Consider the following 25,127-nt stretch of genomic DNA (forward strand, 5'->3'; position numbering starts at 1 on the left):
TGGTTTATGACCATTGTATACCCAGCCTGAATCACTTATTGGTGGCAGGTTTATATTGAAATCCCTGCAGATTACTATCAGGAGTGGCCAGGTAGCTAGTTCATTATTAATTTGATGAAACACGGTTGGGTCGTCTAAATTGCTACCATAGATGGAGCATATAGTAATTGGGTCTCCATTACTCCTGCGGCATTCAGTGATTGTCCACCTCCCGCACTTATCCACTAACGTGCGACTGAATTGTAAAATGAGACCACAGATATTAATTGTAGCTATGCGTAACTTAGTCATCTGTATTAAATGGATAGTCATATCTTATTGAGAACAAAAAATTGCAGATCATCTCTTTGCTGGGCCAACCCTCCCCCCATGCTGCCCACCACCCTTCCGAACCCCTCTACCACCACCTACAACTGAGGTTACCTGGCTTTGCCAAGGCCAGGAAAATGGCATCTGAGAGGTCAAGTCCCAGTGCCTCCCCCGATCTTCTCCCACCATTGGGATACCCTAAGTGATTATAAGAGAGCACGCATAAAACAAGAATCAGTAAAGAAATTCAAAATATTCTAACTCAAGACCTTGTGTCCGCCAATTATAAAGTCCAGAATTGATCAGTCTGAGCTGCAATATCTTTTTTTCCTCCCTTTCCCTATTGTTCTATATGCTGGCGAATTACTTAACGACACTAAGGAAATAAGAGGAGGAAGATATAAAGAGCAAGAAAAAAAACCCAGAAGAAACACAATAGAGAATAAATGTCAGAAAGGGGAAGAAATGGCATTATAGAAGTGCAACTTTCAAGCTGCCTGGGTTTGAGACATTAGACTGCCACTGCTTGTTCCCATTTTGATCAGTAATCTCTTGTAAGTATGCTTGGGCCTGTATTTCGGATACAAAGCTGCACGTAGTCCCCTTGTATACACATTTTAGCCAAGCAGGATTCTGCAGATACACATCGGCTCCAAGTTGTTGAAAAAGGGGTAAAGAGCTGTCTCAGCCTCCATCTGTGCTCAACTGTGGCGTGAGCAAAGTCGAGCCTAGTGAAGAAAGTGATTCCATTAAAATCCCTCTTGTTTGTAGGTCTGGCCATATCATACAGTGCTTGGCGCACAAGAAAGTTCCCAAAGTATAAATGCATAGCACGAGGGTGCTGAGGAGTAGATGAGGAACGTTTTAAGGGAGTTAGCGGGAATCTGTGTGCCTGCTGGATCTCTTTGTCCCAGTCGCAAGTGTGTAATTATGGGAAGGCCCCCAGAGGAACGTGATCATAAAGCTCCTGGGATCGTTCCCTTCCGCACCTTCCGGAATGCCTAAAAAGCGGAGGTTGTTGCGCCGCTGCCTATTCTCCTGTTCCTCCATCTTCCATATGAGATCCTTGACTATGCCCTCGTGTTCGTCTCCTTGGGCCTTCAGAGTGACTAGATACTTCTCCAGATTTTCTGTCCGTACCTCTAAGGAGGCCACTCGATCAACAATCTCAGCACAAGCCAACCTTCCTAACGGCCCCTTGTAGGTTTTTGGCGGCTAGGCGCGATCTACGGTTATCTGATTTGACCTCCTTCTGGAAGCTCTTAATAGTCTGTAACACTACTGCCAGTGTAGACTCATTCTTAGTCCTTTGTTCATCTTCTTCATTGTTGCCTGTAATTGTACGATTGCCTCCTGAAGCATCAGTTATATCTGATATTACTGTAAGTTGTGAAGCTGAGTAATCCCATCTGAGGTCCCCAGCGCTTCCTCTGTTGGGGGTCTCACATCTTCTTTGCCGGTCCCCCTTTTTTGGGGGCGGGGGAGTATTCTCTGCCCATGGCTTTTCGTCGGTGAATCTGAATTTGAACTGCTGTTCCATTTAGGCCCCTCTTCCTCGCTAGAAGCGGAGATACTTATAATCGAAATTTCTGACTCGTCAGTTAATAAATAGAACTTCTCCAAATTGTCAGGCGTCTTGGGTGAGGGACAAGGGGGTTTACAACTTGCACGTCATGTTACTTCGGTGAAGACCTTTGGGCCTTTAAGTGGTTTGCTGCTAGTTGCATCTGCTTTACCACCGGTATAAACCTCATCCTTATGCTTCTGTACATAATCAGGGGCTCCCTGACTGGGAGGTATACAGGTGATCAATACATGGTCTGTTTCCAGGCTGGACTTTGGGGTAGAGTGCAGCTGAGGGGCATACTTTGACCTCCTGCGCTGTACACAAGGGAGCGATTGGATAATCAGTTTCATTTAGCACAATTTGCTCAGTTTGTTTGTTCAGTATCTTTTCACTTGAGTCCCAATCCTACGCTTGGGCCAAAGCTGCTGGTGATTAATGGTTGGCAGTTGCTGGGGTCTTTGTAAGCCTTAACCAGTGCTATTTTTGAGACTTCTATTTTATCTGTATGGCTTGCACCCTCATTTTTCTCTCCTTTCTCCCCATTCTCACTCCTATTTATTTTATTTATTTATTTAAAGGTTTTGTAAAGCGCGTAGTAACCCAATGAGCATCCCAGCGCTAACCTGCATCTCCAGGGGTTTCAGCCGTCTAAAGAATTATGTTTGAGGGAAGAGGAGAGTCTTTAATGATCTCCTGAACTGGAGGTGATTCGATTCTGTCCTCAGTCTTCGTGGGAGGTGATTCCAGTACACCCACCTTGCTCTTGGCCATGTGGGTGTCAAGCCATTTTTGCCAATTCTCGGTCATCACAGAGCTGGGCTGTGGTGTTACTTGCGTTATAGAGCTGAGCGGCTGCATAATTTTGCCTTTCATTGTTTTGCCCCCCCCCCCTTGCCAGCCATCCTTACTTGTATGTGGCGGAGTCCATTGTTTCTACAATGTATCCTGATGATGTAACAAACTGCCAGGAAATCAGCGCATCACCCGTGTAGTTGACGTGCAAGGAAAGCTTCCCTCGAGGTCAGTGGAGCACTGCGGATCACCGAGGGTATTCTGCGACGTGACAGCGTGGCATGGAAATCGCACCGCAGGGCAGGGAGCATCAAGGATGTACGAACCAGGCAGGCTACATCGAGACTGGTCCAAAATGAGTAATGCTTCCACGCTTGTCCGGCTCGTACTGTCTCGTGTTTAGCGAAGAAGGTAAGGCAGATTTGAGAATACTGGGCGGCTTCATTAGCTAATCTCTTTGCATGTGGTCTGGGTTCTAACTCAGGGGCAAAAGGGGAGTAGAAAAGTGACTTTTAGGGGTCTGATCGGTGAAGCATCACGGAAGGGTTGTCACTCAAACACCATCTTGCCTCTATTCTATTTTGAAAAAGGGTTAAAAAATGTAAATAAAGAACTGAACACTTACTTTGTTTAAACACTTTCATTTAACAGTCACTGTAAACATCAATACACTCACATTTCACCTAATTGTATTTGGCCCATCACAAAGGTCTGTAGCTAAGTGTCTTTCTCCACTCAGGACACCATGATGTGGTACAAAACATGTGTGCATATCAACAACATGTGGCAAACACATGTGTGTGTGAAGTCTTACACCAAACAAAGGTAGCAATGTGGAACAGTGTGCACATGTTTTAAGTATGTGTAGTGCAACTGTGTACTGAATGTAAGACATCCTACCATATGCCAATGGGAGTGTAAATGTAAATAGTGTGCAAATACTGAGTGTGAGTGTTGGAAATCATAGTTTTCCCCCTGCTTTATACTCAGGAGGCCAGTATAATGACTATTTATCCTATGGCTGTGAACAGAGTCCCATACAATTTGCTTGGGCACACAGTGCAACCCAGTCTACATATGCTACACAAACGTTTGCAAGCACATAGCAAAGTCAGTGTAGCACTCCACCTCACACATAAAAATGGAGTCCCAACCTGTGCTGGTGCTGGATTGACTACCTAGCCAAAATGCAGACACACTTGAGCCACTAGACAAGGATGAAACTTGCATGCAGGAGTGGGTGTGACTGTGTAGCTCTGTCTTACTCTGAAATAAACAATGCTGTGACTCATACAGCTCCATCTATGTGTGCTAATTTGTTGAGAAAACAAAGGAAATGTAATAGGCCAATACACGGCAAGGTATAACTACATGTAATGTCACTCCTGACAAGGTAGCATGCACTGATGCATCCAAGGTCAGGGTGGCAGAACCCTTCAATAAATGCACATATGAACATCTGGTGTGAATGCCTACCCACATTCTAAGTTCACATAAGCCCTCTCTGTTGCCGAATAATGTGATGCATGGAAATGCTAAACATATTCCCACTTGGAAATCATCACACTTGTGAGGCCTACTCAAGCATGACTCATGAAGAACAAGATATTGGCCAACTGTTTTGGCTTACGCTTTTCTGCAGCTGTATTGTGCATGTGTCACACATATAGTGCCAAACACCAAGCCAAAATAGCAGATGTGTGTGTACCCCTATATTGTATGATGGCCGTTGCGTGTCATAGTCTTCTATATGATGTCATGCACATATGAACATGTGACCTATTTGCCTATGGGCCTAGGAACATACCTTTCACATCTATACTGTCAATCTGTGAGCTGAATGCCACATACACCGTAGACAGGCTGAAGTAGCCCGTGTATGTAATTTCCAGAGTGTGTATTGCATCCGTAACACATCTTTTGTCAGTATGGGCACCAACTGGTATGACAATGGGGATACAATTTTCATAGGAGTGCAATAGCCATAAACAAAAAATGCCTACTACGCAGATACCTACATCAAGGCAAGCATAATACAAACTGTAACACATATTGATTATGTCAAGATGTGCATTTCACAGCAATATATTGCCTGTCCTAGTATCAGCACCATGAACGCAGGGACTCACACATATGTGCACCGTTAACATACGTGTGACACATCCGAAGCTTACAAGAATGTGAGCAAAGTTATTTTGAGCCAGAAACGTAATCCCTGGGAGTGATTATCTGTATTGGAACAACCAATACACTGTACCACACACAAAGGTCTAGTTGTGTCAATGAAAACAAACGTATTTCCCATTTTGCTAACGAGGCGTCAAGCGAAAATTACGTTTTAATAGGAAAAGAGACGCTTTAGGAGGAAATGTGATGCTTTAGGAAACAAGACGCTTTATTAGCAAAGGTAACACTTTAGGAAATGAGACGCTTTAGTAGCAAAGGTAACACTTTAGGAAATGAGACGCTTTAGTAGTAAAGGTGATGCTTAGTAGTGCAGGTGATGCTTTAGAAAACAAGATGCTTTAGTAGTAAAGGAGACGTTTTTGGTAACAAGACACTTTAGGAGCAAAGATGACGCTCTAGGAAATGAGTTGCTTTAGTAGTAAAGGTGATGCTTTAGTAGAAAATGGGATGCTTTAGGAAACGAGACGCTTTAGTAGTAAAGGTGGCGCTTAAGTAGGAAATGTGACTCCTTGGGAGAGGAGATGCTTTAGTAGTAAAGGTGACGCTCCAGTAGAAAACATGACACTTATGTAGAAAATGTGATGCTTTAGTAGGAAATGTGACAGGTGGGAGTGTTGGGAGAAGGTGTGCTTCCAAATAAGTGACAAGACTGACTTGTTGTGTCAAGGCACATATTGCAACACAGTTACACAGGTCACTGGGCCTGCCAGTATTGCAAGTGTGATATGAGGTAAGGTCCACATCTGCCTTGGTGATTTGCTTTCTTTTTCATAATGCCTGTACTGATTGTGTTTGACGTATTGATACTACTACTGTGCACAGTGCACCTAGTCCCCAGGGTACCTGCATTACCTGTGACTAGTACTCAGCCCACAGCTCCTGTGAAGGTGTGTGGGTTTGGTCATGAATTAGTTATGATCCTGCAGTATGCCTTTCACACAGTACACAATGGCACTCTGCCTTGTTGTGCTGTCTTGCATGCACAATGTCCTTTCATGTGGCAAAGGGTTCAGTTTTTCACACATTTCCTGCACACCTCTACACAGCTTCCAACCTTGTGACACTGCAGTAATGTGTGAGGGAATGTACTTACCACGGGTTTCCTGTTTGAGTATACTCAGGTGATTTCATTCAACACACAGAAGGCTCCATATTTTTGGACAGCGTGCACTATGTACCAACTCTGAGGGGATGAGCCAGTCAAACTAGGTAGATTGCTAGCACTGACGCTCACCCCATTTCATCATTGCCAGAGTTGGTTATCTGCAGAGTATCAAACATTGTTTGACTCAGGCCCCCTCACTTGTTCATATACATACCTCATCTGGCAATCCTGAATTTGGACCATGGACTCAACCTACTGCCAAACACTGATGAAAGCCAGATAAAACATTGACTGTCATGTGCCTACAACACCAACAATATTCATGAGTATATCCAATGGACGGGTATGTTTGGCTGGTTTTGAGGACTATGGGTCAAGCTGTAGCCAACAATGTAGTAGTGCTGAAATTGGTGACATGTACTTACCCAGGTTTGCCACACAACTAGGCCCATCCACCTCAGCCTCCAACCATCCCTGACTCCTGCCCTTTGTGGTGGCAAACTAGCTAATCCTTTACCTTGACATATCCCTGTTTCACATCCTCCGACCTTTACATATGTGGCATGGAGAGGCAATTTGCCTTCAGACTCCTTCATGCCATGTGCTACATCTTCACCCAGAGCCACTTCACATGTAGGATACAGTACCACAATGGGTTCTACTCAGTCATCCCTTCCAAGCTGCAACACAAGCTTGACACTGTCAGAAACATCAGTGCATGTGCCTTGGTCAGGCTAGCTTGCAGGACACATATCCCTTTTCACCTCCTTGCTATGCAATGTCTCCCCATTCAGACACAGCAGCAGTTCAACATGCTCAGCCTACACCTACAATGCACTGCACCGCCAGGGGCACACCAGGGCTATACACCATAATTTGTTTCAACACACATGGTCTTCTGGTGTGCCTCACTTGCATTCACCCCCACACCCAGTCTGACTTAGTACATGACAGGAGTTCGGCAGGTCTCTATCATGGCAGCTGACACCTGTGTGCTCTCACCCCGCACTTCTGGATAACTGCGTTCTATATAGTTTCATACAGGTTACTATATACTCGTCTCCTGGCATGTGTCTATGTGTTGATTCTTCACATGCCCCACACCAGACCACCCCTCTCAGCTGAGCAGTTGCTCCTCTGACAAGCCCATTCCATTCAATTGCTTTACTGTCCAGATTTGGGTGCATAGGCCCAAGTTTGACACAGTGGCCTCATTGTGCAAGGTGGCCTGCATTGTCACAGTCATGTTTTTGCTTTGTGCTGGGGGGCTTATTGTTCTGGTGACTCATGTTGTTCACACATGGAAGTGAGAAATGTGAGGGAGCTGGACTGAGCTGTGCTACATGTAACTGAGTAGTGTGACTTGCAATTATGTGATGTTTAACGGTACATGACCCAGATTCCTGCCCTTTGCACCGCACACAGCGCAGTGAAGCGCTGGAACATAGCTAGCTGCACTGCATAACATGACATTTTTTCCCACATTGCCCCTTGTTGTGACTTACCCTGTAAGACTATGTATGGAGACTATGCAAACAAAATATCTCTCTAAAATGTGTGATTTTATAAACAAAATTTGGATCCAGCTAACCTCACATCCCACATAATGTAAAACTGGGATTAATTACTTTTCCAACTCGTCTTCAAGCATACTTAGGGGCAAGTGTTTGGTAAGACAGTTAGGAGAATGTCACACTTTTTATATTTATTTACTTTGCATGGCCTTTATGTTTGCAGTGTCCGTTTTGATGTAGTCTATATTTTTGTAGTATGTGTTTCCACATCCTATCCCCAGTACCCTACAGATTAATTGTTGTCAAAATCGCTCTCAAACAATGTGCACACTTGACCTGCCCATCTAAAAATGTCTTCTTCAGAACAGGAATCCTGCCATGTCAGCAAAGAGGCGTGCAGAAGCATTTGTAAACCGGACTCACGCTCTTACCTGTGCAAGTGTTCAGATGGGTTTTCCCTAAGCTGGAATGGAATGCACTGTGAAGGTAAAGGTCAATCTGTAAACAAAGCCATGGGTGTGTTAAGCATGGTGAAATGTATTTCCCTGATCAAATCTCCTAGTTGTGATTGTTGCATGTTGGCCATCATCTCATTGACCCAGTGGCATAACAAAACTATAGGGGCCCACCTGCAAAGTACATACAGGGGGCCCCCTACGCTCCTGACCCAGTTTGTAACTCTCAGGCCATGGACCTGCAAGTGTCAGAGGGGGACCCGGACCTCAGGGGCCCACCGCACCGCAGGGGCTTTTGTTATGCCACTGCATTGACCGTACATGTTGGACATCGATGACTCACTCGCTGAAAGCAAAGCAGGGTCATGGGGTGGGAAGGTTCCAGAGTGTGCCTAGTGAGATATGCAAAATGATGGTGCACCCTATTCAAAATTATTCAGGAGTCCCATGGCATTCCTGCTCCTCTATAATTGTGCCACTCTCAACAACTTCTATTTTAAGGATAGTGGGGCTATGGCCAAATACCATGGTCGAGATTCCTTAGTTTTGATGGCAATGTGGATTCTGATCTGATTAGAGTGTATGGTCACCTGGGAAAGGATTGCCTAGTGGGTATATTTCCCTTTCTGCCCCATGGGGCCTGAATGGTTGAGTGGTGTGCCCTTGACTCTTGCTTGTCTGTTTAAGTAGGATAATAAAAAAATATTTCTGGATTCTTTGAGAAGTTTGGGCTTCAAGGTATCGATCTACCGATAAACAAGATAACAAACCTATTGCAGAGACATATAAGTAACATGCCGATAGCATGTACTCAATTGGGCAGAGAAGTCAACTATTAGGGCCTTATTTATGAGCGCTTTACGCTGCTGTTGCATCCCTTTTTGTGACGGGGCGGCGTAAAATATGCGCTACACTGCGCCATATTTGCAAAGTGACACATCTAGGCAGATGCGCCGCTTTGTAAACACCTGCACTACATTATACCTGCATCAGGTATAATCTATTCAGGATGTGTGTTCCGGCGCAGAAACGGCTTGTAGATGTGTTGCAGTGAAATCTATGAACTTTAACTGCAACACTTCTAGGACGCCACTGTGTCAAATCCTTACACCTGCCTCACAGCAGGCGTAAGGAGAGATGCAGGCCTGAAAGGACACATTGCTGGAGTTATGTCTGTTTTAAAACACACCCCAGCAATACGCCACTTTTTGCGCCTACAGATACATCAGGAATATTGACATATCTGTAAATCCTTGCGACATGGAGCAGTAGCTATTAATACGGCACATCCATGGTGTCGCAATGAGGGCGCACTGAAAAGTGTTGCATCTGTGTTTTCACGCAGCAATGCGACACTTTTCATAAATGAGGCCTTTAATCCTTCTGAAGTGGCTTATTTGTGTTATGCTGTGCTGTATTGTGTTCTGGTAACCTGGTGAGCATGATGCCATACCAATTTTTCTGTGAATATCTTTTGATGAAATGGGGCATTTAGGGTAATGCTCAAACAGCATTGAACTGTAACCAGAGTGTTACAAGTCCAAATCATGTTAAGGGTGACTCCGTCTCCTATCTCACTGAGGAGGCTAAACTCAGAACTAATGAGTTTTATAATTCTGACAACTAATATTAAGCACATCAGAAAAACATCACACTGTCCTTTCGATATTTAAACATGTGGACATGGGGACATTTTAACAAACCCCTTTCGCCACCGGAGCATCACTTTTTTTTACGCTCCAGGGACGTAGCGCCATTTCATATATTTACAAGGTGACACTAAGCCACTTGACATAGCTTAACACCACCTTGTAAATATGCCCTTTTCCACAGCAGTCTGCCGCGGCAAAGGGGTGGGCAATGGATACTGCTGTGGGCGTTCCACCGCAACACCCATTGCTTTTTGATAGTGCCCCAGATTTACCAGGCTTGGGCAGTGCCAAAAACTAAGGCCAGGTAAAACCTGGTCTTAGAATGGTAATATGAGGAGAAATGTTTAATTTCTCCCCGTTTTTGTTGTCCTTTCTATGTGTGCTGCATTCTGCAGCACACATAGAAAGAGCAAATCTCCACTATTGGTTGTTTGTGTGCAGGAAGCTTGAGTGGCTAACAAATGGGGAGTATCTATTACTAAATGGGACCGATTTAGGGAGGAGTAAAGAGGAATTGAGAGAGTGCTGAGGAGGAGTTTAGGGAGGGACAGACACCCACTCACATAAGAGTGAGTCCATTGGTATTCAGGAACCCCACTTTGCAAATAACTGCAGCCTAAAAGGACCATAAACAGAAGTAAATGTGCTCCAGTTCAGACACTGAGTAAGTTCAGCACCATATATGACCAACCACTGTTACTGCAACACCCTCTGAAATGAAGAGGAGGGACGCAGGGCAAAGTTGATGCCAAGGATTTATTAGGAAGTACAGAGAGCCGTCCCTGGTGTGACCAAGGCACAGATAGTAACTGACAGTATCAGAACATTGGGAACAAGAAGTCTACCAACACTCCAGATGACATATGGGAGTTCTGACAGTAATCCAACTACATGACATCACCACACTTCCCCCCCTTTAAGTAAAACAACTTTTGAGGAAACATAAAAGGGGAAGAAATACATAAAGGAAAGGGAAAACGGAAAAGAAAAGGGAAAAACAACTGGAAAGCAAGTAATGAGGATCAAACATAGTTTTCTAAAACAGTTAAAAAACAAGTAATGAGATTTAAACATAGTCTTGTAGATTTCGTGGTCTAATACAAATTCTGGTGCTTTTCCTAACACCATCCCCTCCTGAAACGTTTTGATTGCGTTTGTCAATGTTGGAAGAAATAGAAGGATCCTTAGCAATACGAGAGGTGCTCCACCAGTTACCATTCGACAACTTTACAGCATTCTTTTGTATCTCTACAATTTGTAGTGACTCAAGAAATTTAGAAAAACTCTTTCTTACTGAAACTGGATTTTTGATTCTAACCCAGTCTCCAATGCATAGTCTATGAGGTTCTTTTGTAGTGGAAAATTGATGGGATTTAGAATAAATTTCACTTGAAGTTTTCCATGCAGATTCCCATATGCATTTCATATCACAACCCTGATGAAAAGATTTTACCATCCAAAAAGGGTACACTTGACAAGATGCTTTCCTGCCCCTCATAAGTTCAAAAGGAGAAACGTTGGTTACAACATGAGGTTAAGTGCGATATGACCAAACAAGATCTTTTACAGCTTGAAAAACACAGGATTTAGATCTAAAAGCTGCTTGTACACACTCCACCACAATTCTGTTAAATCTCTCCGTTTTGCCATTACTTTGCGGATGGTAGAGTGGAGTTCTGGTGTGTTTTATGCCACAGGAACTTAAAAATGAAGTCATTTCATGTGACACAAATTGAACACCTTTATAGGTGAGAATTTCTTCTGGATACCCTTCTCTGAGAAAAATAGTGTTCAAACAGTTAATGGCACTTTTTGAATTTGATATAGAAATAGGTTCAACTTCAACCCATTTAGATAGATGGTCAATGAGAACAAAAAAGTATTTTGAACTGGAAGGAAGAACATGGAATGGTCCGAGAAAATACATTCCAAGTTTTTGCCAAGCCCTACTAGGAGGAAGAACAGGAGATTCAACATTACCTTCGAGTAGTAAAACTTTGTCGTTAGTGTTGTAACGTGAACAATGCTTAACCATATCATCTATTTGAATGGCCATTCTGGGCCACCAGAAATCATTTCTAACTTTCCTTTTTGTAATGGTTGCTCCAAGATGACCAGAATGTGCAGCTAGAATAATCTTCTCACGATAGTGAGTAGGAGGAATGAGTTTATCGCCTCTTACTATATTACCACCTTCTACTGAAAGTTCGTCATTGACTTTCCAGAATATTTGAAGTTCGGGTGACAAACATCTCTCTTTTGGCCATCCTTTCTTTTTTAAAGATGCATCCTCCTTGAGAATGGGATCCTTGTCAATTTGCATGATCCAATCTTCTTCTGCAAAGGATAAATTGTTCTGACCAATGAGTGCTACAAAACACTCCTCGACCTCACTTTCCCTTTCCTGATCATCTAAATCTGAAATGGGAAGTCTTGACAAACAGTCTGCTCTACAATTTTTCCCTCCAGGAATGTATTCCACAGTGAAAGTGTATTAATAAGTTTTGTGGATAAACATGTTATGGGTGCAGTAGTACGTTTGACGTTTTTACCAGAGAGAATGTCTACAAGGGGTGATGGTCAGTCTTGAGGATAAAGGATCTACCCCATACATATGGTTTGAATTTTTCTACGTTCCATGCACAGGCTAAGACCTCTTTTTCAATGACGGAATACTTCCGTTCAACGGGACGAAGAGTCCTGGATGCAAATCCAACTGTGTATTCCTTTCCACTGGCATATTGTGAGAGAACAGCTCCCAGACCATATTCAGAGGCATCAACAGTGATAACAGTTTGGTTTCCTTCTACAAACACTTGCAGAGCAGGGGCTTGAGCTATATGGTCTTTGATGGTTTGAAAGCCTTTTTGGCATTCTTCAGACCATATATAGTTTGCACCTTTCTTAAGCAGTGCCCTAAAACACTCTTTGGTCTTGGCAAAGTCTTTCATAAATTTGGAATAGAAGTCACAAAGACCTAGAAAGGACATTAGTTGTTTTTTGTTCTGAGGAGGAGGAGCATCAACTATACTTTTTATGAGACCTGGTCTGGGTTTGGTACCATGTTCAGAGATTACATGGCCTAGATACTCAATCTCCCTTACCTTGAAAATACATTTCATTTTTTGCAAAGTAACACCTCTGTTTGTTAAAACATTGAACACTTGATCAATGTCAGAATCACGCGCTGCTTCATTTTGAGTGAAAATGAGAATGTCGTCTTGAAAAACAACTACGTGAGGATTATGTTTGAACATCTCAGTCATCAATCTTTGGAATACGGCCGCATCCGAGGCGAGACCAAAGGGAAGACGACAAAACTGAAAGACACCATCTGGAGTAAAAAAGGCTGTGAGATGTCGGGACTGAGGATGTAGTTCAACTTAATGGTATGCAGCCTTAAGATCAAGTTTGGTGAACCAAAAAGAGGACCCTACTTTTGCGACAAGTTCTTCAATACGCGGAAGGGGGAAACCATAGACCCAGATGGCTTCATTAAGGCTCCTCAAGTCAACACACATCCTCAAGTCCCCAGATCTCTTTTTGGCTAAATCAATGGGTGAAAGCCAAAGAGTGGACTCGACTTTCTCTATTATGCCCTGCTCACATAAGGTTTGTAAATGCTTAGAAAGATCACCTCTAATGCTTAAAGGAACATTGCGAAGTCTATGTTTAATTGGTATGGTACCTTCTTTGATCTTGATAACATGTTGAAAGTCAGTAATATTACCCAAAGGGTCTTCAAAAATTCTAGCGTATTTGTGTTCCCAAGAAGTGGCTGATTGGGTGTCAGATGTAGAGCTAATTTTTCTTACAAAATTAGGATGATTAGAGTTAGGCTGATGATCAATGAAGGTATGGACTTAAAAAACAATATACAAATAGAAAAGAGATATTATTTTATGGTTACATATTTTAGTATCCTTTTTGCATTCACAAATAGATGTACTTTTATTTTTGTTTAAATAATTAAAATAGTTTCAATTATTCTATAAATATAGTTTTATAATCCTTAACAAACAATAAATAGATATAAACATTTTACTTTTGTGAAACTAACAATTAATTTTAACTGAATTTAGTATATTTAATTACATTAATTTGTGGTTTTCCCTACTGGAATTTGTGCGTTATTTATTCCTCCGCATCATCTTATTTTTTGTTAGCATACTTGAGGTACTTGAGGTAGAGCAGATAGACCAGGGCAGGGTTTTTATTTTCAGATGAACCCTCATTTACAGCAGAAATTTAGTTTGGGCCCGACCACCAAAACATGAATGAGACTGACCTTACTAAGAAAAAAACCTGGCCAACTAATTGCACCGTGCATCACTGTTTTACTGCCTCCGACTGTGGTAAATAGATGCTTGATAATGGAACGTTAATGGCATGTGCAGTTTTTGGCTAGAAATGTGGCAGCATATGTTGATGTATTTAAAGTAAACATCTGATCATAACATATTAACATACACAAAGCAATGTAACAGCACAATTCAAACACAACAGGGAAGAATACAACAAATAGTTGAACCAGAGAGAGACACTAAAACCACAATACAACTCAAAATCAAGTTGAAATAATGTATCATAAAAACACTGCAGCACAAATAAAAACAGAACACATCACCAGCACTATAAAATAAATGTGCATAAACATTCTTGTCGCATATTACCACCTCCAGAATCCTGCTTTCTTAGTGTGGTGGTAAAAGGTGTTTGCAATAAGCGCCACCTTACCACCAATGACGTGAAATAGCGCCAGTCAAAAAAGCAAGTCGCAGATTCTGAAACAGAGAGCAGCCGCCACTGCTACTGTTTTTTCAAACTTTCTGCAGAATCAGACTATTTTATGGGCCCAATTTCTCTTGAGCTTGCTCAATGGGCAAACCCAGCGTTTTGTTTGATTTCAATCCAGTTGACAATGATACACCACATTAATTTGTTAATATGTTGTAAAACTAAGTTACAGAGAGGTACACGAAAGAACAGTGCTATAGGCTGTGTCTCGTCTTCCTCTTTAGCATGGGTAACCAGGAATGTAACATAGGCCCCCACAGTCCCCACTCTTCAGGGGGCCCTCATTCAGTCAAAGGCCTATAAAGAGATATGAGATACTGATGTCTCCAGGTCTCCTCACCACATTTCTGCAGGAGTGGCATGATCTTATGTTATGCAACTGATATACACATGCACCCCATAAACTTTGCCTCATATTTCTACTCTAAAAAAAGTTACTTGGCTGTGGTGTTGCATTGCACATCTCTGCTGTAAGGCGCATCTTATGTCGCACTGTCATTTTTTTCTCCCACCAGATATCAACGAATGTGGCATGTGGACCCACGGTTGCACTCTGGGCTGCGTGAACACCCCAGGCTCATACTACTGTACCTGCCCCGAAGGATTTGTGCTGCTACCAGACAAGAAAACCTGCCATGGTAAGGAACACTGGTAGTACAGTGATATATAGAGTCTTTTTTTAAGTAAATCTGTCACAATATGTGAAACTAGATATCACCAAATTTGATCAAATTGTATGCCATTACAAATGTAGTTATTTCTAACAATATTTTTTAATGGATTTTAAAAATTAATAATGAGACAAACAGAACAGAAACCACTAACATTGGCGGCACTTCCCCATAACAATCACATAATTTACTCTACTCTTATTCTACAGTATATCCACTTAGTATCCACACTTGGCTCAACAGGGTGTCTATTTCTGTACAGCAGCCATAGCAGAGTCAAGAGTGCCAGGAGTAAGTTCCAAATATCAATCCAGCAGTCTAGGGATTAGCAAGAGTTCTCGATGACACAACCCTAGACCAGTAGTAGAGTTTGACAATTCCATCACCATTGTCCGAGAGAGGTGGATCTATAATGTTGCTCATCAGAGATACCATTATCCATCAATCAAATGTGTATTCCCTATTCAAAGCCATATACAAACTGAATGAGCCCCAAATATCCTTTGGTCTGGATTTGGCTGGCATCAGGATCCAGTATTCTTCTAACTGTTCTTGGCAATATGAAACCTCTTTCAACCAATATTATTCAGTAGCAGTAGCAGTAGTAGTAGTATCTCCAGTGCGTTGCCACTCATCTTTTAGCTAGGAATAGCATCATTGCTGTCAGCTGGTCAGGACATCTCTGACTAATCCCAAGAGGGCCAACATTGGCTACCTGGGGACAACAGATTCACAGATCTCGCTGGCGCACTCACACACAGCTCACTGGCTTAACGGAAATTGAGGGGGCCTCCCTGCACGGTACGAAGAGGGGCCCCCTCCAGTCTCAATCAGGAGCTTTCTGGCCATAGTGCAGTGCCGAGGGGGCCCCCTGGAGCTTGGGGCCCCCGCACCGCGGGGGCTGCGGGGGCCTGTGTTACGCCCCTGACACAGCTGTGTACAAGTTCGCCATTCTTGGCTATGCTAGCTGTAACAAATGTGCACCTTCCCCAACACACCAATCACAGGAGGAGCTGTCGACTGGACGTATTTTGTGAAGTTAAACACGGGTGTGACAAATTTGATGTAAGTATTTAACATGTATCAATCGTGGTCTGTAATTAGGGGACATGGCACTTGTATGAGCGCAGCAGAATCTTCATTGTTCGTCCATTATATATGAGCCAAGAGCAGTTTGCCAGCCCAGCTTTGCTTTAGGTGTGATAACAGAGGCTTTATCTTGCATTCTGTGCCAGCTGAAGGCCTCTGGAATACAAGCTGGGCAACCCAGCCCTCCCCTGAAGCCAGTTCCATGCCCATGTTGCACACTTGACAGTTTCTACCTATCGGTGGAGCTTAGCATGTAGTCAGCAAGCAAGGGTGAGCAATATCCGTCTCAGCCACAGTATGCCATTTGGATCATGTTGGGTGAAACCAATGATGGACAAATTCGGTTTCCACACAGTAGTAGTAGAACTCAGAGTCAGGCGCACACAGCCCCCGCCAGCTCAAATGGCATCACTAGTACCTCCTAACACAATCTTGGCTGTCTCCGAGCCCACACCAGATTAATCAAGAGGGTTTTAAGTCGAGTGAAGAAAGCTCTCGGCAGTGGGATTGGTATGTTGACAAAGAGGTAAAGAAATTTTGGTAGGACTACCATTTTACCAATTGCAATTCTTCTAGTTAAGGACAGTGGTAATTTGGTCTCCATGTGTATCTGCTCCTCCAACCACATGAGAGTTCTTCCATAGTTTTCCTTTCACAGCCCTTCAATATCTCTGGTAAATCATATATACAAATATTTTTCGAAAATTTGGGCCCATAGGAATAGAAACTCAATCTCGGTCCGATGCATGGCTGACGTCAGCAGAAATTTGACTGATTTAGACCAACTGATATTGATCCCAATTAGTCCACTGAATCTGAGGAACCCCCACAGCACATGGCCAGAAGTTAAATCAGGATTTGTGACGTACAGAGTCACTACATCCGCTAGCATGAAGACAATGAGCCACCGAACTGTGCAATTAAGCCTTTGTTTGGCGTGATCTTGCCTCAATCAAGCCGCAAATGGCTCCAAGGCAATGTCATATAGAATTGGGGGTAGTGAGCACCCTTGATGGGTGTCTCTGCTGACAGGAAAGGCAGCTCAGACAGCATGATTTACCTGCAATCTTACAATTGCTTGCTCGCATTGAAGTCGAATTCACTAGTGAAAGGAGGCATGAAACCCTATTCTGCTGTGTAAGAAAGACAAATACAGCCAATCAAGTGAATCAAAATCTTTTGTGGCATCCTCAAACACTGCCCCTTCCTGAAGCTGAGCGTTTAAGGAGTGGAGCAATGCAAAAAGTGCACGCAGAGGGTCAGCTGGATAAGAGGATGTAGCCTAACGGTTAGGACAGTCAACTTCAAATATGGGGAAGTGGGTTCGAGACTCGGCAACAACGCTCAACATCCTGTGATTCTGGGCAAATCACTTACTCTCCTCATGCCTAACAAAAATGAATGTGTCCTCATGTAATGCAACAGGTGCTCATGTAAAGCGCTCTGATACCTGATTTTGGGTCAAGTTCGCGCTAAATAAAACTTTTAAAAAAAAATGGGGAAACAGAGACGGTATCCTGGCACCTATTAGCTTAGCAAATATTTTATTGTTCACATTTATCATAGATAGTGGACACTATGTGTCACACTGATGTGGAGACATCAGTTTTCAATGGAATAATGATATGTGCTTCCCTGATACAATGGGGGAGGCTGGGGTGGCCCTAGCCCCCTCCTACACCACTCTCGGTAGTGGGGCTAGTTTTTCAGCCTTTTCCTTGAAGATTTGGATAGTGAGCCCATATAGACCCGGTGCCCTGTCTCCAGGTACACCCTAAATGACCTGAACTATGTCCTCCTCATTAAGAGGGACATTCAAACACTGTCTTTGTGCACCATCAAGCCACAGCAAGTGTATAAAGTCTAAGTAAGTGACAATGTCATCCCAGGTCATCTTGGCAATTGACAAGTACAGAATGGAGTAATAGTCAATTATTACCTGCTTGATTTTTTATGGACTGACATCTCTCTCCATCATCGGCCAGTAATTCAACAATGTACATGCTGCTTCAGTTTTTCTGTGGACGGAGGCCAAAGTTTACCCATCCCTGTTCCCTTCACTGTATCACCTAGCAAAGGCCTCTTCATGCAAAAAAATGAGTTTCCCCTTCAGCAGCCTCACTGTATTCTTGGATCTGGGCCAAGACTCGCCTCTCGCTGTAGAAACATAACTCAGATTTGAGTCCATGAAGGACCCCTTCCAGGTCAGCTAGGCATGTCCGAATGCAAGACGCCATATTATTTGGCACTGGCATCCTTGGTGTGGTTTTCCCTGACTTCTTGCCTTATGACCACCTGTTTTTGCTGACTTTAGGAATCTGGGCACTTTACTACTGCTAACCAGTGCTAAAGTGACTGTACTCTTCACTATGAAACATGTTAATATTGGTTTATCCACAATTGGCATATATGATTTACTTATAAGTCCATACTAAAGTGCACTACATGTGCTCAGGGCATGTAAATCAAATACTACTATTGCAGCACTGATTGAGCCACCCACTTAAGTAGCCCGTTAAACATGTCTCAGGCCTGCCACTGCAGAGCTTGCATGTGCAGTTTTAAACTGCTATGTCAACCTGGTAAATTAGCCTAATTGCTCGGCTCAAGCCTTCCTTTTTAGGTCGAGCCTGGACAGTGCTTGCACTGTCTGTCCGAGACGTGCTGTACATAATTTGTGGGCCTACAGCCCACCAACTGCTGTTCATCTGTTTGTCAGTATCCTTTAAAAATCCTTGCTTCTGAGTGGGTAATCGTTCCTCTTTGGCCCACCTTTTCCTTAATTTCTTAGTCCCATGATCAGCCCCCTAGTACTTGTACTCTTCCACTTGTCCCATTTTAGCAGTTGTAAAAAGGACTACTTTTTCCTTTGTTCAAGAGCACTGCACATGGGCGCTCGATCTTTTCAGTGCTTTATTACCATGGCGCCTGCTGTCACGTGCCACCATCATGGCCACATCATTATATAGCAGGATCTCGACCCGAAGATATTCAAGCGCTTTACATGAGCACTCGTGGAGATGAAATGATTTGCCCAGAATGTTGAGCCGACGTCGAGACTCAAACCTACATCATAATATCGTGCGATTTCGACCTGAAGCTATTCAACCGCTTTACATGAACACAATGGGAGATTAAATAATTTGCCTAGAAAGATGAGTCATCACCAAGACTCGCACCCAGTTCCTTCAAATCCAAAGTCGACAGCTCTGGCCGTTACTCCACATCCTCGCCTCATTATTACTTTGGGACACAGGTAATTTAAGATCAGGCAGATTATATGGGTAACATACTATATTGCCAATTTAAGTGACTAGACAAAACATAAACATATTTCATTAGAAAATACTGCTGTAAAGATTACCTGAGGTTGAAATTACAATAACGCACAAGAATTTAAATATCTGTGAATGGCACTAATGTTAACGTCTTCAGAAAAGTAATCACTTGTCATTTGTCTGCTTCAGTAAGCATATTACGTGGCATATCATTGGCAGTCATGTCTTTCTTTTATTTCAATGTTTGTGTTGCTGTGCGCTGTCTGTTACCATTGCGGCCACATCATTATATAGCGCGATCTGAACCTCGACCAGTGACACAGCAAGCAGCCTCCCATTACCTTTTATGAGTTTCATGTACTGCCCTAAGTGGCATGGGTATGCCCAGACGTGGGCACTGGAACCAACCTGTACCCAGCGGATCAGCCCTTAACTTAACTAGGGTAAAACTGGTCTGGGTTGCTGGTATTCTAATTCAGAGAGGACCTGGCTTGGCAGTTTGGGCTGGACTGTTCCCATTAGGCGCAGGGTCTTGAGTAATTTGCATATGGATGGGTCGAAACTGAGGTGGCGAAGTGAGCTAAAGAACGATGGGTTGGAGTGCTACCCTGAGCAATTGCCAGTGGTTAGATTTATTGCAAGCAGCCTCTCATCATCCGTTTGTGTGTTTTATGTTCTGTCTTTACCCTGCTCTTAAAAGTTTATGAATGCTGAACAAGTTGGATACTAAAGGGCAACTATCCCTAAAACAATGTTGACCTATTTCAGATGAATTATCTTAATAAATGGCCTGAAATGAAACAACTGCTGCATTACAAGAAAACACTCCAGCTTTCTTTAATCATTAAGGTCAACCTCGTAAAGCTGTTGATTCTTTCAAAATTGTTATATTTATTTCAACATCTTCCAGTATGCATCCCATCTAATTTTGTCACTAAACTTGAATCCTGTATAGATTAATTTATTTGGCATGAATAATTTTCTCTAATTTCTAGGAATAAATGCTATTCAAGTTAGAAGGTTCTTGGTTGATGTGCCCTGACTTTCATAAATATTTATAGGCTGCTCAGTGAATTGAATTGAATTTATTAACTGCTTGATTAATTAAAATCATTACGGTATAAAAGTAAAAAGAAAGAAAAATAAATAAATACATAACATCTATCAGAATACAACAATTGTTAACAATTTCGCCTTAGACTCCTGCCCTCAACCCAGTCCTTCAATGCCATCGTCCTTACAAGGGCTTGGGTTCCTCCATTCATTTGTACACGCTCTCTGGGGTTTATTTAAAAAAAGTTTAAGTTCTGGAGCGATTCTAAAATTATGAAAAATGAGCTTTGAGTAAAAGTATTGACCCTAGTGATGCCTAACAGGGTCCCTCCGGCCACAATCCCCACTTTGTGAGACCCAGATAGCATGAGATGAAATAGAGGCATCAAACTAGCGCAGAAGCAGCCTCTCCCTGTGACACCTCCTTTATGGCACTCCTAATTATATGCGTAAATTTCCCCAGTGTTGCTACGTTTCTTGCCGTTGAGTCTGAGAAACACAAAGCCGAGGCCTCCCTGCAGGTCCTTACTCCATATGCAATGAGCAGCATGCGAAGAAGGTGCCAGCACTCTTTGTTCAATTTAGGGTAGCAGCACAGAAGGTGTAGCCCGGATTCTTTAACAAAGGTGCATAACCTGCACTCGATGTCACCCTCTTACAAGCCCATGCTGGGTTAAAATCTGTGCTACCTGACGTGATGATTCTCATGGAGAGGATTTCCTGCAAGCCTCCACTGACAGGGCCTCCCGCAGGTACGGTTAAGCCTTTCCCAAAATATATGAACTGTCTAGTGGTTCTGTGAGCGGACTGGTGCTGAGGGATTTGATGTCAAGAGCAAATGATGTTTCCAGGACCTGCTTATTCACTGCTTTTTTCGAAGAGTATTTAGGAATTGTAGATAGTTGTAGACTTACTGCCTCTATCTTTAAAGTGGTGATGGTCTGGCTGAGGCTAATCAGCCAGGCTGTGCCTGTCTCCTCGAGAACAAACCTTTGTTGATGTCTAAGTGAGTCTTCCGGAGCCACCAAGGTCTTGATGTACAACTTTACCAGGTCCCCCTGGCCTATCAAGTCTGGCCTCCAAAGGCCAAGCTCCAATCTTAGCCTTGATTTCCTTGCTGCTCACGGGATTTGCAACACCGATTTGTATGCCTTGATTTGACTTGCGTTTAGGAACTTGTCCAGCTCTCCGGGAAAAGCCAGTGGACCATAGCAGATGGCAGTAAGTAGTTTTGCTCTTAAGACTGTCAGTATTGGCTCAGCTGTTGGACTTAACAAATGGTGGCTTAATTGTCTTAGCAGAGGAGTAACATTGTTGGCCTTAGTTTTAAGATGTTTTAGATACATTTTTGAGGTGGCCCTTTCTGAGAGCCATACCCCAATATAGCTATAAGCTGCTACTGTGTCGATTCGCTGGTCTCCAATGAACAAATGGGCTTGCTTTTTGTGCTGGTGTTTCCCAAACCCCATTACCTTGGTCTTCCCCTGATTGATCAGTAAATGGTTATCTTGGTTGAAACAATTCAGCGCATTTAGGGCTCTCTGAATGCCGACTCTAGTATGATCCATTATTACAGTATCATCTGCAGCCTCATCCTGCCCAGCCTTGGAGAAACTAAGCAGGTGGCTTGCAGTGCAGCCCCCATATCTGCAGTGTGGAGATCGCATACAAGGGGTGCCAGTACACAGCCCTGTTTAAGACCATAGTCTGTGAGAATTTTTGAGGACACTGTGTTAGCACTCATTTTGACCCGTACCCAAGTGTCTTTGTATAGTGATGTTATTGCTTTTAGTAAAGACGGAGGGATCCCCCGCGTCCTTTCCATCATAGCCTTCTGCGGTCAACTTTGTCAAAGGCAGTGCTGTAATCGATGAAACAACAAAACAGCGGAAGGCTCGTCTTCTTAACTGCCTGGAATGATAAATGGGCTTGTGCTATGATGTTATACATAGTTGAAGAATGTGGCCTAAATCCTGATCGATAAGTTGGAATGATGCCTTCACCTTGTGCCCATTGCTCAAAATCTTTCATAAGGAGGCATGCATAGGACTTTGCTTCTATATCAAGAAGAGCGATTAGCTTATAATTTGTGAGTTTGGAGCAGTCGACCTTCTTGAAAATCAGACAGAGTATGGAGCCCCCCCAGGAGTCCGGGACACTTGCCCTTAAAAACATGTTATTGAAAAGCGGGGCTGAGCAGCTGCCCAAAAGTCGGGTGCCGATTTAAATACCGGAGCTGGTTACTCATTATGTCCTGGGGCTTCATCATTCCTCAATTTTTTGATTGTTTTGACTTGTATTGGCTTTGATTGTTGTGCCTGGGGGCATGCAATGTCCTGCTTCTGGGCTATTCAGAACTATATGACTGTTTTCTATACTGTGGGGCGCGATCTGATGTTTTACTGTATTTGGCCTACAGTGCCCTGCTCCCCTCTTGGTTGCTTCGGTGTAGACTTCTTTTGATGAGTTGCTCATGTATAGTTGCTTTACATGGCTTAGCCAGTCACTCTCAGCAACCCTATTCTCTCTCGACCCTCCACGGTTGCTCAGCTGATTAATATGCTTCCAGAGCCTGCTAAGGTTCTTCTCTTTCATCAGGGAGAATACTTTCAGCCATTCCTTTTCAGTATGATCTCTCTTTTGTTTCCAAACCTTCCTTTTATAAGCTGACCTAAGATTTGTGAGGGAGAGACACCGTCTGGTGGGATTCCCCCTCTTTTCCTGACTAACAGGGCCTTTCGTATGGCTCGTTTGCCTAACATTATGTCGAATGTTAGAACTGTGGATAGCCAGTAATCGGAAAGGGCTTGTTGCCAGAGTGCTGTTGCCTTCTGTTTCCCAGGTACTATAGTAGATCTCCTACTATATTCTCCTGGCCTTTTATTGAGGAGACATATTTAGAGTGATTCAGGCCGTGCTGCTTTAATTCGATCCTTGCTCTCATTTTGTCTCCAATTTTCTTTTCTTTTTTTAAAAATATCTTTATTCAGATTTTTTTTCCACAATTATCGCCCGCCACCCGCCCTCCGGAGTCAGACAGATATACAAACAAATTCCTTATACACCTTACAAAATACAAAGTAATCAGCAAAAGCATTCTTGTTCATCATACATTTGGTTGATTTTAAAGAAAAAGCAACAAAAAAAATAATAATAATAATTTATAGCAGTTAGCTTTGAGCTAGGCTCCATTGTAGAAGAAGAGTCCAAATCCTCAACCCCCTTTTGCGCCGTAGCTTGCCCTTCCACTTATAAATGGCAACCTTCAAATTAGACATGGCCAATAGCCTGGCTTACCACTGTTGGAAAGATGGTGCTATAGGATCTAGCCATGCAGAGGCTATACATAATCTTAAAACCGCCATCGCAATAAAGATAAAATCGTTGCCAATACCAAGGCTGTCAGGGTCGTTGGCCCCTAATAAGATTGTTCCGCTAGTTAAAGCTATCTCCCTATGCAAAACAGTAGTCAAAAATTTCTCTATGTCTTGTTTTAACATTGTTAATCCGGTGCAAGTAGCGAAGATATGAATAGAGTCAGCATTAAACATCATACATCTGGGGCAACAGGTTCCCTTGCCACTCCCCCACTTAGCTATTTTATCTGGAGTGTAATATAAAAAGAAGCAGGTTTTGTAGAACTGTGCCTGAAGTTTGGTAGAAATGAGTATGGTTTGAGAAAGAAGATAGGCAAAATTAAATCCCTCGGCAGATATTTCTAACTTACCCTGCCATTTCTGTGAGATTTTCTCCAAATCATCCGAAAACATAGCGATAAGAGAGGAGTAGACTCCTCCTATAGTGTGGGTAGGTGTGTATGACTGTCTCCACTATGGATATTTTCTCACCCATTACCCTCCCCCCTAGTTTACGTGTAAGAAAATCCCTGCTTTGTAGAAATTTAAATAAGTCCCGCCAATTCAAGTGATAATTTTTCAGAGCTTCAAAAGATTTAATCCCGGATGGACAGAAGAGGCATCCTAGCTGTATTATTCCTGCCTTATTCCATCTGTTTATGAAATTATCTCTGAAAATAGTGCCCGGAAGAATTGGATTATCCATTGGGGGGTATAATGAGAAATTTGCCCTAAACCTAACATTTTCCTCACCGCCTTCCAAACTTTAAACCCACTCTAGAGTGTTTTGAATTTTACCTTTTTATGATAGCTATCATGTAGGTGTCTCCATAAATACCCTCTGCTTTTGCTACCAAGAATTAATTGGAAAATAGACGGAATCTTACCCTCACACATTTCCTCAGCCCCCAAATTTTGTAGTAGCTCACTGCTATAGAGTAGTACCGATACCCAATAATAAGCTTTTCGATTAGGGAGAGCTAGACCTCCTCTATCCTTGGGGAGAGTTAGAAGGTTGTAAGCACGCCGAGGTTGGGAATATGCCCAGATGAAACTAGAGAACATGCGTTCCATAACCTTAAACCAGTGACTGTTGAATTCAAGACAAATTGCTCTAAACAAATACAAGATTTTCGGGAAATACACCATCTTAACTGCATTCACTCTTCCAATTATAGACAGATGAAGATTGTCTAAACGGCGTAAATCTTTTTGCATTGAGCCCACAATTGGTTTTAGATTCATGTCTACCATATTATCAAGATTAGAGCAGATGGCGATTCCCAGGTATGTAGCTTTTTC

General features: G+C 42.9%; 1 protein-coding gene across 1 annotated transcript in view; it reads left to right on the forward strand.

Moving 5' to 3' along the window:
• EGF (epidermal growth factor) overlaps positions 1-25,127 on the forward strand; it is a 732,085-nt gene that overhangs the window by 237,331 nt on the left and 469,627 nt on the right. Inside the window, exons 6-7 of the mRNA XM_085635667.1 lie at positions 7,838-7,960; positions 14,894-15,016. Of these exons, the coding sequence (XP_085491793.1) occupies positions 7,838-7,960; positions 14,894-15,016 (246 nt within the window). The remainder of the gene's footprint in view (positions 1-7,837; positions 7,961-14,893; positions 15,017-25,127) is intronic.

Source organism: Triturus cristatus, chromosome 2_1 (genome assembly GCF_964204655.1).
Source record: "Triturus cristatus chromosome 2_1, aTriCri1.1, whole genome shotgun sequence".
Lineage (NCBI taxonomy): Eukaryota > Metazoa > Chordata > Amphibia > Caudata > Salamandridae > Triturus > Triturus cristatus.